At 41.3% G+C, this 17,615-nt stretch overlaps 1 protein-coding gene across 3 annotated transcripts in view; it reads left to right on the top strand.

Annotated features, from left to right (window-relative positions):
* RAPGEF5 (Rap guanine nucleotide exchange factor 5) overlaps nt 1-17,615 on the top strand; it is a 1,983,710-nt gene that overhangs the window by 1,584,365 nt on the left and 381,730 nt on the right. For all 3 annotated transcript variants that reach the window (XM_044064607.1, XM_044064608.1, XM_044064609.1), the window contains exon 19: nt 2-99. In XM_044064607.1, coding sequence (XP_043920542.1) covers nt 2-99 — 98 coding nt within the window. The remainder of the gene's footprint in view (nt 1; nt 100-17,615) is intronic.

Genomic DNA, 17,615 nt, shown 5'->3' with positions numbered 1-17,615 from the left:
GACCCTTTATAGGTATATTCTCGATGACCTCTATGAGTATCCCAGTCTAGAGAAAGAGCTAAAGGAATTTCAAAAACTGCTTCGGATGCATCGTCGGCAGTAAGTATTACTGACAGTTTTATCTTTTTTGATACATCAGCTGATGTCTGGGGTAACTAATAAAATAAACAGCTATGGGTTAATATCTGCTGTTACAAGAGCTACAGTAGGATCCTGTTTCTGAGTCTGTCATTTTTAACCTTTGAATTTTTACACCTTGAAAATAATCTGTTTAATCAAGTCATTGCTGAATACACTACCTGAGAAATACAACACTGTTCTCATTCGCTGCACAACTAAAACTCTTTTTTTTTTTTTTTTGTGATTTGTAAACATACAGCCTTCTCACCATCTGGAAGTTTTGGTGGTGTGGAAAATTATTTTTGCTGGTTTCCTTCTTACCACATATGTAAAATAGCATTTTTATTTAGATTAGAATGCCAGTGCTACACTGATGGTTTTCCCAAGATGTAGGGTGGAATGCTGAGAATGTAGGCAAAGTAGGATTAATGTGCATTATTGTCTGCATAACTACTTAGCAGTAATTTTGCAGTGTTCAGTCATCATACTTATCAGCTTTTGTTTAGATTGTCTGCACTACTTTAGGATTCACATTTCAGTGCCATCTTTATTTTGTATAAGTTTTCCCTCTTCAAGGAGTGCAAGGTGGTGATGCTTCCCTCTGTAAGGAGTGCAAGTGGTGGAGCGGTAGCTTTGTTGCCTCACAGCATGAGGTTCTCCGGTTCGATTCTTGGCTGGAGTTCCTTCTGTGCAGAGTCTGCATTTCTCTCCTGCGTTCATGTGGGTTTCCTCTGGGTGCTTCGGTTTCCTCCCACGTTTTAGACATGCATCTGGAGCTTTTCTCCTCAGGCCTCCGCTGAAAATTGGCTTTGTTCCAAGTCGAACTTTTCTAGTAAACAAATGTTAAATAAATAAAATTCTTTAGAAAACCTTCTCTTTTCTGCTAGAACTCCATTTGCTACAGAGCATTCTGTAGTGTCTTGTAAAGTGAGAGACTTTGCTTTGGTTTTCTTCCTGTCCTCCAAGTATATGAAAATCTCTCTGAAGTTACTGACCTTAAATGCTGTTCCCTCTCTGTTCTCTCTCTCTGCCTTAGTTTTAGCAATCTGACTATACACTAGTCTGCACTTTAACCTTTACCTTGGGTGCAGTCCCCTAAAGTTGGAAAAACACCATAATCATGCCAGTCCTAAAACAAATAATCCCCGAACTACCTCTGATTACAGGTCTGTAGCCATCCTTTTCCCACCACCTCAAATTACAGAAAAGCTACTTTACAATCAGCTAATGGGCTGTATGGCTTACTGTCAGACAGGCAGCATGGTTTCAAGAAAGTGTCCAATATCGCACAGCCATATATCCTGTAACCAGTTATATATGTCAAACAGAGGAAAACAACAAACTTAAAAGGGCACTATTTATAGACCTGGGATGGGCAAATGAATCTGTGAACTATTCATTCTTGCTAAAGGTTTTAAGCAGTGGTTCTCAGCTTACTTAACAGGTGGAGTACTCACAGTACAACACAGCAATAATTATGTAAGAAAATGGAACATTCAGAGCTGGTGTTCTCAGTGGTCCCTTATTTGTATCAGTTTTCATAAATAATCAACCACTCAGCCATCCCACCATGTGCTTTACTCATTATGTGTATTAGCTCTGACACTTCATTATCCACTCTGCAACAAAACCTACAAAATTATTTCAAAAACATCGGGGGCTGACTATTTCACAAGAATGTGGTATTTGGAATGCATCAAAGGCTTAAAATGAAAACTCTCTTACTGGCCTGGATGCAGCACCTCCTTTGAAAAGTAATAGAGCAAAGATTCCTTGGCATTGTTTGACCAACATCTTGACTTTTAACACACTCAGATAAGAAAATAGGTCCTACACCAACATGTCATACCATACACACTCTTAACCTTTTGCATCAAGAAGTAAGAGAAACCACAGCTGTCAGAATGGGAATGCCTAAAAGAGAGAACTGTCTACCTGTATTTGCACTCAGATCAGTACAAAATGCACAATCACCTCATATCAGTGGGAAAAGAATCTGCCACTTATTTCCCTAGTAAGTTCCGCTGAACATAATTTTGCTACATTAATCAACAATAAGTGGCCTTCTAAAATATCCAGAACAAGCCTGCTGTTAAACTGTATGATATTCAAACTTATACTGCTGTTACTATTTAGTCTTAGCATCAAAATCCAAGCAAAGGCAAGCTAGCTGTATCTTTCAACCATATTCCGAATAATGCCGTCAATTTAATGCAGCCTTCGTAATGAAAGCCCCAGGAGAGTGGGCATTATCCAGATTTCAACCTGCCCTTTGGGACACTTAAATGATTAACACTAAAAATTCAAAATATTTAAAAAGAAACTGTTGCAACAACATACAGATAAATACAAACGTTCCTGTTTGGCACAGTTTAACAAGACAACACTGAGCCACAGCTGCATTATAAAAGCAAACTTAATAACTTTTCATTGTAGTGGGGTGAAAGATATAGTTCTGTGTTACAAATTATGTGCAGATGCAAATAAAGCTAGTAAATTTAAAATCTATAAATGTATAAAACAGGTTTTTCTATCACTTATTCGGGACTTTAACTGTGTACACATACATTTGCTCAGTACTCTTAAAAAGAATGGAATTATTACTGATATCACATTTTTGTATTACTCTTTACATGCTTCTAAACAGACGGATTTATTTCTTTTCATACAGTAGTTTGTATTATAATCTCGCTGTGAAGTATGTTATTTGTGTGTTAACTTTTGATGTATATTCAGCCATGTAATTAAAAAAACTGTACAATTTCATGCGCTGTACAATTTTCTTTTCTTTTTTTATCTTCTGTTGTTGACGTGGCAACTGCCTGTTGGCCCGGGTGATGGCTGAAAAGAGATTGTGGACCACATCACCAGCCCAGTTAATACAGCAGATAAATAATTGGATCATTTGCTAGTGGTATAAGTTGAAGACTGATAAAGATAGTTTTGTCCAGACCAGCTAACTGAATGGAACTTGCTGATTTATTTTAACAGTTTACTCAGAGACCTGCTGTCCACCGAGAGTCTTCCAGTACCGAGCTGTGTAGTCAAAGGATTGCACAGGGAGGATATTCCCTGAAAGGGGGAGTAATGACATAGTTCCTTTCATTCTGCTGAACCTGCTGTAGCAGTCTTCAGCTAATGAATCCTCACATTGTTATGTAAAGTTGTTTGTAATTTTACTTCCCTTGCACTGAGGAGTTTCTTATTGGGCAAAGTGCTCCTGCTGTGCTACTGTACCCAGCTGTTACATTTTTATATTGTTCTACCCAATGCAATGCTGCCATCTTTTTCCAGTTCTCTACTCAAAAGTATTTTTACATTTCTCTACCAAAGTGATTACTGGCACAAGTATACAGTCTTTCACCAGAGTGCTTTTCTGTGCTCTTATTGCCATTTCTCTGCTGTCATGTTTCTTCACTTCTCTGTTCAAGTCACTGATATCCTATTTTGCAATCAATGCCAAATATGGATGTACCATCTCATTTTGTTTTTTTTTTTTTTTCAAACTTTGGAATTAACTATGCCAGTCCCTCATCACAGATGGATAAAGCCATGTCTGTAGTGTCACTAGTCCAAGTTTCATTAGTAAACCTAAGCTAGTAGCCAATTGCGGGGAGGAAGATGTAGGGGGGAAGGGAGCAGTTGAAGCTAGCTTGACAGTTCTGAGGGATTGGTAATGCCTAGGTATTGCTACTGAATGCTAAACCGGCTTTTGCAGTCCAAAAAACATACATAGACCACTGTTGGAACACTTAAGGCCGAAATATAATAGTTTATATTATAAGCTATGGATTTAGGTGAAAATAAACTAGTTTAACACTTATTTGCCCCCTTTCCAAACCTATTTTTGTGGGTTACCAGGTTATAGCTGAAATGGTCTCTGGACAGTTCCCCTTCCCAGCCACCAAATAGTAAATAAGTAAAATAGGTCCCAATCAAGGTAAAATTAAAACAGCATGTGCCAGGTTGAATTGTTTATAAACATAGAATTTATTATGATATTAAAAGTACATTCATTTAATGGTTGCGTAGGCATTAATCAATAAAAACTGAAGCCGATGAACAGCAGTAGAAGTCAGAAAAGGGTATCTCAAGCGTCACTGGCCAGTTCAAACAAAATTACCTTCGGTGTCCATGAGTCTTGCTTTAGCAGATTCTCCTTGTTTGAAGTATTTTGGCCCTTGATAAGCACTGGGAAATGGTCCTGCATTCTGTATCTTTCCTCTCTCTCTGCCTGCCTCTGTCTAATTCAGAAATCTGAAGATAATTCATTGTGCTTTCATACTGGTTCCTCTGTAGGCAGTAATCCAGTTCATTTGCACACAGACTTGGTTGAATGCCTATCTAGCACACTTCTTCAATACATAATGGACCTGTCTTTGTGGGTTGACCAGGTCCAGAAATACCATGATGCAACATTCCAGTGTTTTGTTCCTTTTTCAAAGGTTATAGCAGTCCTCCAGCAAAGCTCTTGCAGAGTCTTTTGGCCTGCATTAGCTACCAAAAGTCCATGTATGACTGGAAAAAGAAGCATGAATGAATATCTGAAAATCTAACTGAAGGAATCAGTAGCTTGCGGTATATATTTCTTCCAACAGCAAGAAATAATTTGGAAATACTTTGTTCTGTCACTGCAATGAAGTGAATGCAGCTGTGGATACACAATTCTCTTTCTCCTGTCAGCTTTAGGAACAGTTTGTTTTTCTTCCACAGTTCATTATTTCTTTGACTAAAAATATAGCTTAGGAGAGAAGAGGGTGTATGGCCTTTGCAATCATTACTTTCTTCCACATCCTATGAATTTTATCGCCCAGAGTGACCTCATGACACTTTAATGTCCAAAGCAGGATGTATTCAGTTTTGAAGTCTGCCTTGGTGATGGCACCTCTTTGTCTGTATTCCTTTTGCTGCAAACATTTACAGTCTAGAGACACCTCAGCTAGGAAAACAAATACTTAATTGCATGTCTTTACTGCATTCTGTTTCTCAGTATCTTTGTTACATACTGATACTTGATATATCAGGAGATTAGCAAGATTTGTGCACAGCAGTATATGAAGGCACCATTAATAAAGGCAATCATTACATACTAACAATGGAACTATGTAAGCAATACACAATGCAATCAACAACAGTAGCAAATATAGTAATAACAATGCTAATGACAACCATGGCTGTCAATATTAGTAACAGTTTGTGTGTGTTTGTGTGTGTGTGTGTGTGTGTGTGTGTGTGTGTGTGTGTGTGTGTGTGTGTGTTGTCAATCAATTTATTTTTTTGCCCTATACCACAAGACACAGCATTTCACCATATCAAGCAGAGTGTAATACTGTAGCCAAGCACAAGTGATATCCCTTAGCTCCTGGTTCTTGTCTTTCTTCCATCCAAAAAAGGACTTTACAGTTACTGCAGTCTTCTGTGGAATGAGAGAAGCCGTCTCCCTCAAAGAGATAATGTATGGCATACAAGGATGGAATCATAGGGAGGTTTGGATGGTTATGGCTGTGGAGGCGCATAAGTAAACATCTGAAAGATAAGTTTTACCATTTGCCGTGTACAACAAAAGTCAGACTACCACTTTGGTATGTGAGGGATTGGGAATATGGTCTTTGGATCCACTGTACTGTCCAGAGGGATGGTTCCGTCAAGTCACACTACTGGTACTCAAAAAGTGAAAGTTAAAAAAAATAAATAAATAGTGATTACATATTTGGTATAATCACTTCATCAAATGCAACCTGGCCTCAAGAGCACAAACTGAATATGCACTCCTGCCCTGGATATGGGCTTCTAACATCCAAATTCAGGCAAGGAGTACATAATGACTACTTAAATAGCTGATATTTTTGGCCTAGTACCTCACACCTCTTTCTGTTTGCTTTCTGTGAGCCACAGTGCCCCTTACCTTAATTAACTTCCTTTAAAACAGAATAAATCAAAATAAAATAAATTGGGTGGGCTAAAATAGGGGTCTATATTAGAAGACCGAAAGTTTAAAATTGCAAATGCTCTAAAGAGCAAAAATGCCAGACCTCGAAGTGCTTTTTTTTGAGATCGCAGTACAGTGAAGATCAGAATATTTGCCCTTTTCTCACTGTAGTGCGATCTTGGAGTTGGAATATATATTTAGTGGGGTGTGTGGGGGGGTGCAGCCCCCACAATAATGATTTCGAGGTCTGACATTTTCGCTCTTTAGAGCGTTTGTGATTTTAAACTTTCGGTCTTCTAATATAGACTCCTAAAATAGCTACCCAAGCTAAAGCCAGTTGCAAAGCCTTTTTAGTTATGTTTCTATCCTCAAAAGCACAACATAGCAATGCACTGAGCTGATTGAAAACAGCGTTACCTACCCTGAGGCTGAAGATATAGCAAACTTACTGGCTAATAAATCCAGGTCTAACTTTACCCCTTTCTTTCCTGCATCTGTCCCTCAACATATACCTCAAACGGGCTCATCATCAGATGTCATGCAAGACCAAGTCCTAAAAGCATTATGAAAAGGGAGGAACCTCCACAGACTCTGGCAATTACAAACCCATAAGTCTGACAAGCCTCAAATGCAAAGCCATCATAGAACTAATAAGGGCATAGGAAAACTCCAAACACTGGACCATCCCAATATGGATTCATTAAGGGCAAGTCATGCTTACTCAACCCAGTGGACCTTTTTGATAAGGTCACCAAAGCAGTGGACGAAGGTGAAGTGGTATATACCATGCACTTCGACCTGTCCAAAACGTTTGACACAATCCTCCACTTGAATGTAGTAGAAAAGCTAAATAAACTGGGAATAACCCTAGTCTCTCACTGGATTGCCATCTAGCTCACAGATAGGATGCAGAAAATCAAAATGGGGAAGTTACCTTCACAGAGAGACCAGTTACCAGTGGAATCCTAATGCTCTGTGCTGGTACCTCTCTGTTTGGCATCTACTTCTCTAAAATTAAAGCCAGTACCAAAGGACCTTGGCTGACTAAGTAACTAGGAACAGTCATTGAATCCCAAAATGACTTGGCCATTATACAGGAAGGTTTATCCCAAATAAATAATTGATGCCAAAATCATGGACTGAAACCAAATTTCAAAAAGTGCATTATCGTATTCTTTTGGAAGTCATCTACCCCAGGAGCTACTGCATTGCAAATGCACCCCTAAGAGTTAACCCAGTTGGTGAGGATTTAGGAACTTAAGTGGACAGTGACCTAACTTTCAACCAACATGTGTCCGTTGCTTTAAGAAAGTCTTTATATATTGCACAGCGTATAAACAAAGGGATTGTGTCTAGAGCTAGGGATGTCATTGTTTCCTTTACTCAACTCTCATTATACCACTCATATTGTGTAATGCCCTCTTTGGAGTGTATCTGTCCAGATGTATGCAATAACGGGAATGCTCACAGAAGTACCTTATTAAAAGTATACAAGGCCTAAACAATATGTCCTACATGAACTAACTCTAAGCCTTGTCATTATACTTTGTATTCTACAGACTGCTAAGAAGTAACGAATGTCTGTTTTACAAGGAATCTGATGGATTTACTGCAGATCAGCAAGTCAAATAGCATCATAAATACTCAGCCTAGGGATCTAAACCTCTTGTGCAACATCAACAGAATGGTTTGGAGGGAGAGGTATATCTTGCAAGGAATACTGCTGTTCTGGAACACTCCTGAAACACACTAAACAAAGCTCATCCCTGTCCATAGACAAGTGCAACTTGGATGTATGGATGGGAAACAGAAAATTTACCCCAGGACTGCCCCATTTATTACTAACAGTCAGAGGCAGCTCGTAAATGCTTTATCTCATGCATGGATTCCATCAAATTATCTGTGATATTATCCCAGTTTAATGTATAATTATTGATATGGGATAGGTAAGGCTAGTCTAACATCAAATGGGATAGGTTAATTCAAGCACCAAGACGGATACTAGTTAGACTTAAAATGGCCCACAAAGCCATTTAGCCTAGTGCTTTACCTGTGAACCTATAAAACACGTTATTGTTTTCATACATATATAATTCCAGGGGAAGGCTGGTAGAATTCTCTAATTCAGTACAGCTTTTTTCCTGTCAAGGTACTTCTACCACTATCCTAGAAATGGCTAGGTGCCAAACACACTTCTTGCCATATTACTCTTTGTTAATAGCCACATATAAATTATAAAAATGATATCTTACTGGTAATGTGCTTAGGGGATTTGGCTTGGGATTCAGATGCCACAGCTTAACAACATTCAGTCCTAAATAATACCCTTTCCTCAGAAGACAAGCAATACTTAAATACCAACCACAAGAGCTGATTCAGACTAAAATTCAGAGGTTAATATAAGATGTTATGTAGTCCTATCTCACCGTCATTCTTGCTGGATGGGTTCTGAGCCGATATTTGGCTCCAACTCGGCTGATACTAAAGCTCAAGAGCTTTTACTGGCTCGAGGCTAACCCCAATCCCATGGTGACTCATGGCAATTCCCCAGATCTCGTTTGCCATGAAAGCTTCGAGGTTGTGTCTTACTGGCTCGTTGGCGAAGTAATAGATTTAGTTATTAAAACTTGTACTTTTCTCAACTTTTCTTCTTCTATTACAGTCTTTATTACTGTTATCTCTTTGTGTGACTGTTCTGAGAGTTTTTGATCCCTATTTTTCCCCTTAGGATTGTACAGCCCATTTAAGTTAGAGGGCCTTTCCTTCCTGAGTGTGTGTCTTATATAAAAAAAAAGTTTATATATACAATAGATTCTTTTCTATCTCTCACTAACTTATTGTTACCTTAGTAGTTAGTTATTGTTTTTGCCTTCTCTAGCGAGACTATAGTTTTTCAGTCAGAATGTCTAAAGAAAAGGATAGAGAGCATAAGGACCATCACGCTTCAGGTTTTAAAAAGTGTGATAGATACTCACAAAATATGTCTCTGACAGACAGTCACACCAGTTGTGTGTACTGTTTAGGGGAAGCTCATTTGCAAGAGCCCTGTACCTTTTGCCTTGCATTTAGTACCAGGGTCTTGAATGAGAGGAAATGAAAACTTATTGATGAGGTCTTATGACCAGTTCCTTCCAGGAACAGCTGGAACTCAGTCAGGCAGCTCCTAAGACTTCAAAACGTAAATCTTCATCCCTAGCTTTGGAGCTGTCGAAAAAGACCAAAGCGTCAGAGCCAGGGAGTTCTGGCTGCGATTCATCTTCTTCCACATCGGTAACATTGATCGCCTTGGTGCTGAGGCAACCTTCGGTACCAAGACATTTACCTGATATTGATCATGTGTCACCTACTTTGAGATCTCCTATTTTGGAGAGGAGGAGATCTTTTTCTGTCTCCACTAGATCCTCCAGGACACTCAAAGATGAGGACATCGAGAGAGTGATGAAGAGGTTGCTTTCAGATCCAGCGCTGGCAAGGAAATTGGCTCCTCCGGACCCAACGGCTTCGGAGCCGACCCTTTTACATGCCACTGCTCCTCCTCCAACTGCTTCGCTCTCTGAGCCCATCACTTCAGGTTCTTCGATCTTGGATCCGTTGGTTCCGGCGATCCTCTCCCCTTTCTCGGAAGCGATTACTCTAACCTTGGTGGCTCAGTCTGCAGCCGAGGGATCTGGGAGCTGACACTCTCGAGTCGACTCCGAGGGGGACAGTCACCCTGAGTTTTCTTCGGAGCTGACTCTCCCTCTTGGTGCCTCGGCTCGGCTCCTACATCTGCTTCAGAGCCTTTCCCCCTAGCTAGGAGCCGACCATCTGTCTCCTCGGAGTGGAGGTCTTCTTCGGAGCGAGGGGAAAAGGCTTTTGAGGCAATAGAGAAGGCTTTATCTTCTGCAAAAGCCATACCTTTGGAACCTGTGTCCCACCAGCAGCAGGCAGCAGCGTCTTCTCCCCTGCCACCACCACAGAGTAGGGAACCAGAGACCCAATCAGCCCCTATTGGAGATGCCCCCTCTTATGAGACCTCCCCAGATTATCCCACTGGAGAGCTCCCTTGGAAGAGACTGTGTAAGAGAAAGCATGTTGACTCACCTGAGTGTGTCACTTCTGACACTTATTTGGAGGAATCAGAAGGGTCCCCTAGATCCCCCTCTGAGGATGTCTCCTTTTCTGACATTCTAGAAATCCTTAGACAGAGGGGTGACTGGAAGACCTCTAACCCTACTGAGGACAAATCAGTGTATCTTGAGGCCTTTGGTTCCCGACCTTCTACCTCCTGGGTGACGCCACCTTATGACCAACTTTTAGGGGTCATATCATGGGTTCACCCAAATTATATCTACCCCCACTAGAACTGACAAAGCAACCAAACGTGAGTCCACCCTAGACTGGATTCTGTTATCTGACCCCACTCTTGTACATCAGTCAGGCTGTCTTCCAGACAGTCTGAGTGACCATCAAGTAACCTATCTAATTAGGAACAGACCCCACCACATTAACCAACCCATCCTCAGAGTAGTGCGCAACAAAAAGTCCCTCAAAGCCAACATTCTAATAAACTTACTAAAATACTGCAACTGGACTCCCCCTAAAACAACTACCCCTTGATGAAGCCGTGCAATACTTCAGCTCAACCTTCCTAAACATCTTAAACCATCATGACCCTCTCGAACCATCAGAGTCAGATCTAACTATGCCCCATGGCTATCTAACGAAACAAAGATTATATTGACAGAAAGAGACAAAACCTGGCTACAATACCAGAAACCCAAAACCACTACCTTGAGAAAATATCTGGAACTTCGCAATAAAGCCATAAAGCAAGTTAAACTTGACAAAACCAACTACTACGAAACCACACAGGAAAAATATGCTAACCACCCCAAAAAATTCTGGGCCACATTAAAGAGTTTACTACACTCAGGGAAACCTACTACCCCTATCCCTGTATTACCAAACAACCTGGAGGACACTCCCACTCAATTTAACAACTACTTTACTAATACAGTCCAAGCCCTTGCCAACACCCAGAAGAGTGCCAGAGGCCCCTTTCCAACAACTACCCCTACTCACCCCAGTTCTCTAAACTTGCCCTCCAGCCAGTTCACACTAAGTTAATAGCCAAACACCTCAAAAAACTTAAACCAACCAAACCAGTCGCTGACAACCTTCCAGCAGATTTCCTTCAATTAACTGCAGAGGCAATAGCCTATCCTGTATCCATACTCATAAACAGGTCTATTGCAGAATGTAAAGTCCCTGACACGTGGAAAATATCACATATTATTCCACTCCGCAAGGGAGGTATCGCCCTTGAACTGATAAATTGTCGCCCAATCGCAATTCTATCTCCACTGACAAAAATATTAGAGAGACTAGTTCACACTCAACTAATGAATCACCTCTAAAAAAAATCTGGTATCCAGTTCCCAGCATGGAGTTAGACCTTCCCATCATTCCCAACATTACTCTCATTTACCAACATAGTCAATTACCATAGGAACAAAGGATTATTCATATCCTCCATATTCCTAGACCTATCTAAAGCGTTTGATATGGTCAACCACCATATTCTCCTTGAAACTCTAACATCCCTTAACATGAACTCCTCCACTATATCATGGTTTAACTGCTATTTATTAGGCCGTCAGCAAGCAGTTTTATGGCAAGACCAATTGTCCCCCCCTATTACCAGTAGCCATAGGAGTCCCACAGGGTTCCATCCTTGGTCCTCTGCTGTTCTTCCTATTTACTAACCAAATAGCTTCCTCCTCCCCCTCTGCCTCAATAGTGCAATATGCAGACGACACCACTATTATCTGTGTCACCCCTACTCTAAAGGAACTTCAAACCCTCACTCAAAATAAATTTACTTTAGCTGAAGCATGGTTCACTGACATTAAACTTATACTTAGTCCTAAAAAAACAAACTAATGCACTTTAGCCCTGGTGGAACTCCTCCGCTAAGTAATGAATTTACCATAACAGCCACTGACAATACTCTGATCACCCCAACTGCACACATAAAACTGCTAGGCGTTGAAATAGACAACAACCGAATATACGGCATACACATAGCACAAACAATCAAGAAAGTAAATAAAAAGCTTGGTCTCCTTTACAGGAACAAAACATACTAAAGCCACCATAGCAAGAACTCACCTCTTATCCATCCTCCTTTATGCCTCCCCATCATGACTAATCTCCACCGCACAGAACTAAACAAAATGGAATCTTGTTACAAGATAGCCAAGTTTGCAACTGACACCTCCTATAGATCCCACCACTGTCTATCCCTCAAGCAACTCAACTGGCTGGAGTTGCCTCACCTACTCCTACTCAATCAACTCTCATTAGCACATAAACTCTACTACCTTCCTGACAAAATCCCAGCACTTCTGCAACTAATACAGCCCTACGTCACCACTAGATCCTTAAGATTTACTAACCAAAATCTCATACATGTCATCAAACATAGAAACAATGCTGGGAAATCGCTCTTTGCATTTCCTATTGCCAGAACCTGGAATTCACTCCCAAGCCAAATTTCCTCTACCACCTCTCTTACTCATTTCAAAAGACTCTTGAAAACTCATTATGAAAACAGCTGGCTTTGTTCATGCTATACTTCTGGCTAACCCTTCTCACTGCACTGTTCAAAAGGATTTCATCAGAGATCACCTGCATCCCCTGGTAGACTTGTTAAATTCAATGATATGTTCCTTCTAACTCAGTGACACATACTGTGTTATACTAATGCACACTTTGGTAAAAGAAAACTGAAAAATGTATGGCATGGTATGTAATATATACAACAAAACCTTGTAAATAATTACTGGTAGTTTACTCCTAAGTATTTCCTTCATAGAAATACTATGTACTTAGGCTGCTTATTTGTTCTCTCATATATGTAATGTTTCATTGAAGCTTTTCTCCCCGGGCCTCCACTGAAAATGGACATGTATCCAGTCGGACTTTCCCGGTTAACAAATGTAAAATAAAAAATAAGTAAAAATAAATATTGAAGAAAGCCTGGACCTTCCCAGACTCACTGGAGCCCGTCCCAAGGAGGCCAAATAAATTCATGACAGCACCTGAAGATAAGGCTTTTCTTACCAAAGGAGTTCCTGTTGATGCTATGGTGGTAGCAGTGGCCACCAAGGAGGAGTTATCCAAAACATCTTCTAATATCATTCTCCTAACAAGGAATATAGGATGATAGATAGGTATGGGAAGCGAACCTTCTCTTCAGCGGCATTTTCTTTAAGATCGCTGAATTACCTTATCCACTTTACTCGTCTTCAGAGGGATATCCTGAAGGAGTTGGGAGATACCCTCCAGGGTTCAGTAGCTCTGGGATCCATGGGTAAGGTTTCTGCACAGCTCTCCACCCTTACATCAATAGCTAACTCCTCCATGAGGCTGATATTGTATACAGCGGATGGAGCGAATAGGGCAGCCGCAGCAGGAATATCTCTCATTCTTGGATCCGTCCTTGTAATTTCATGGAATCCTTTAAGTCTTCCTTCATTAACATCCCCTTTGATGGTTCATCTCTTTTTGAACCCCAGGTGAAAGAGACTTTAACTAGGTGTGAGCAGGAAGGGAAAATCTAATCTGCCATCGGAGTCCATTTTTCCCTCTTGTCTAGACCCTATCCCAAGGGTAATATGGGAGGGAAAATGTAGTTTCGTAAATCCCAAAAAGGTTTCCCTCAGGCACAAGGTCAACCTTCTCCCTAGAGGCAGAGGGGAAGGATATAATGGAAGATGCCGCCCTCGCGGCAGAGGTGGTCTGCAACATCAGTGAGATAGAGAAACCTTCTCTGATCGTCCCTTCCATCGCCCCTGAGGGGTTGCCCGACTGTCCATCTCTGGAGACAGTTGGGGGTCGTCTATCTCTGTACCCAAGTGCCTGGCTAAACATTTCACAAGATCGTTGGGTACACACCATAATATCTAGAGGTTATCTGATTCCCTTTGTTTCCGACCCCCCCCCCCCCCCCAGCAAACCGGTCTCTACCAGATGTGTGCCACCCATTCAGCTAGACCGTGCAACATCAGAGGTTATCTTGTTTCTAAAAAAAAGAGTCATCCAAGAAGTCCTCACAGAGCAAATAGGATCCGGAACGTATAGATCTCAGCAGACTCAACAAGTCCGTAAAGAAGTTCCGAATTATCATTCTGCAGTCGATCTTTCCCTTTGTTGGGAAAGACAATTGGATGTGCTCAGTAGATCTTCGGGACGCGTACTACCATATCAAAATGGACAGGTGCTCCAGGAGACACTTGCGCTTCCATCTGGGAGCCAGTCATTTTCAGTTCCGAACACTGCCCTTTGGTCTCACTACAGCCCCCAGAGTGTTCATCAAATGCATGGCAGTGGTAACGGCTCACCTGAGACATCAAGGATTCCAGGTGTTTCCGTACCTAGACGACTGGCTCCTCACTGCTACCACCAAGTATCAACTCATCGGAACCAGGGAAAAGACTCTATCCTTGTGTGCCAGTTTGGGCATCACATTCAACCTAAAAAACTCAGCCTTATTTCCTTCGCAGCACATTTTATTCTTAGGCTCAGAAATAGACACAACCACCATGTCAGCAAGACTAACACCAGAAAGAGTAGTGTCTCTATGCAATCAAGTCAGATCCTTGCTAAACAGTCACAAAGTTCAGGCCAGAGTAGTCCTTCAGGTTCTAGGGACCCTGACTTCCTCCATCCTATTAGTTCCTCTAGAATACTTCAGTGGCTGCTATTTGCCCAATGGTTGATGCAAGACCTTCCATTGTCTCATCAGATTTTCATAACAAACACCTGAAAGAAAGATCTGGCATGGTGGTTGCATACAGAACAACTTCTCTTAGGTCATCCACTTGTTCCTCCCAAAGAGAAAGCAGTTTTGACCACGGACGCTGTCCAGATAGGGTGGGGGGGGGGGTCATTATCTGGGAATGACAGTCCAAGGTACTTGGCAGAACCACAAGAACCACTTGCACATCAGTGTTCTGGAGATGAGAGTGGTGCTTTATGCGTTGCAAGCACGTCACAGCTCTCTTCCCACCGGGACAATTGCGATCCAGTCAGACAACATGTCTGTCATGTGGTACATTAACAAGCAAGGGGGAACCAAATCTTACCCACTTTGCCAAGAGGCCTTAAGAGTTTGGAAATGGGCGATGAACACTCAACGTTTTCTGGTAGCAATGCACATCCAGGGGAAATCCAATGTGATTGCAGACAAACTCAGCCGAGCAATTTTGATGCCTCATGAGAATGTAGAAGTTGCGAAAGAGAGCTTTCATAGATGGGGCCAGCCTTGCTGCGACCTATTCACCACACACCTGAACACCAAATGCAGCAGCTACTTTTCCCTAATTCCCTGTACGGGGATGTCACCCAGGGATTCTTTAGTCCACAATTGGCCCCCGGGACTTCTTTATGCCTTCCCACCTTTTCCCCTCATCCGCAAAGTAATACAGAAAGCAAAACAGTTGAGGAGTACCCTCATCCTCATTGCTACTTACTGGCCTTGACAAGTATGGTTTCCCTTCCTGTGGTCCTATCATTTGGAGGAACCATGGATTCTGGAACCATCTCCAGACCTCCTGATTCATCAATCGGGGCAGTTCCACCCCACCATCCACACCCTCAAATTGACAGCATGGCTGCTCCAGTTCCACGAATAGCCAGGTGTGTCTCCCTCTCCCCTTCAGTCAAACATTTTCTGATCTCATCCCATAAGCCTTCCACTCGGAAGTTATACTCCAGCAAATGGAAAAGGTTCTCTATTTGGGCTATAAACCAAGGCCTAGATCCCTATACAGCTCCTATAGAGTCTATTTTATCCTTCCTTGCATCAATTTTTCATGAAGGAGCTGCAACTGCTACAGTTAAAGTTCAATTAGCTGCAATTTCTAATTTCCATTTTGGCTTCATGGAAATCCTATCATGTCACACTCCTTGTGCAAAACCATTTTAAAGGGAGTTCTCCTTCTCAAGCCTCCGATCAAACAGCCATTAGAACCCTGGGACTTAAATTTACTTCTCACATCATTAATGTCTGCACCATTTGAGCCTTCTTCTTCATCAGATATGAAATTGTTATCTTTGAAAACAGTATTCTTAGTAGCCATAACCTCTGCTGGGACAGTGTCAGAACTGCAAGCCCTTACTATTTGACCTCCTTACATTATTTTCCACAAGGATAGAGTCTCACGCAGGACAAACTCTTCTTTTCCTCCCAAGGTATGCTCAGCGCATAATCTTAACACTACCATTGAGTTACCAGTGTTTTTTCCAAACCACTCTAATAAATCTGAGTACAGACTGCATCAATTAGACGTTCACAGAATTCTCAGGTTTTACTTACACAGGACAAAAGAGTTCAGAAAATCAGATCAATTATTTTTGTCCTTTTCAGACAAAAACAAGGGCTTGCCTGTTTCTAAGGTTACTCTTTCAAAATGGTTTTCAGATTGCATTTCCTTTACTTATCAAACTGCTGGCAAACAATTACCCAACAGAGTAGAAGGCCATTCTACTAGGGCAGTATCTACTTCATGTGCCTTTAGATCTAGGCTCCCAATTGATACTATTTGTGCAGCAGCTACTTGGGCAAGCCCACATACTTTTTTCACTCATTACAAATTGGATTTGGCCTCTTGGGACACGTCATCCTTTGGGTCCACTGTACTGAAGAGTCTCTTCGCTTGAGCCACCCTGGGTAAAGGTGCTAGGGACGCTGTCCCATCCAGCAAGAATTACGGTGAGATAGGACTACATAACATAAAGAAGTTATGTACTTACCATAACATTTCATGTTTGTAGTCCATCTCCCCTACATTCTTGCATCCCTCCCTCCTGCCCCCTTCCTGTTTCTGGAGGATCTGGTGGACTATACTTGTGCTGTCTGACCTGGTTGTAGTAGTTGTCCATCTGGAATGGATAATATTACATAATTTTTTGTCTGTATATGTTTGATAATTTCATACCTGTTAGGTACTTATTGCTTTCTTGAAAACAAGATCTGGGGAATTGCCGTGAGGCACCATGGGATAGGGGTTAGCATCGAGTCAGTAAAAGCTCTCGAGCTTTAGTATGGGCTGAGTCGGAGCCGGATATCAGGTCCGAACCCATCCAGCAAGAATGTAGGCAAGATGGACTACAAACATGGAACGTTATGGTAAATACATAACTTCTTTTTTCACCAAGTAGAGAAAAATAATGATCAGTTGTGCAGAATAGAATGTTTAAAGAAAAGCAAGACCTACAGCTAAATAAACTTATTTGCCTCTAACATATAGAAATACTGAGCCTAACTATTCTAGGTTAGTAAAATGTTAAACAGCCACAGATATTCACAACAATTTTACATACATGTAGGTACCATAGTCTTCCAAGCAAGACTGACTGATATATTGTATGTGTTACCTTAAGGGTTTGCATATGTCATTACTGGATATGATCCTACTATTAGAATGAATGTGGAACTGGAAGACATTTAATACATAACAGAGTTTGCTTAGTAAGACAAGTGAGTAACATGTCAAAACCATTTAAAACTGAAACTAGC

Source organism: Protopterus annectens, chromosome 3.part0, assembly GCF_019279795.1.
Source record: "Protopterus annectens isolate FY-2018-M chromosome 3.part0, PAN1.0, whole genome shotgun sequence".
NCBI classification, from domain to species: domain Eukaryota; kingdom Metazoa; phylum Chordata; order Ceratodontiformes; family Protopteridae; genus Protopterus; species Protopterus annectens.
This window is presented reverse-complemented; position numbering and strand designations above follow the sequence as displayed.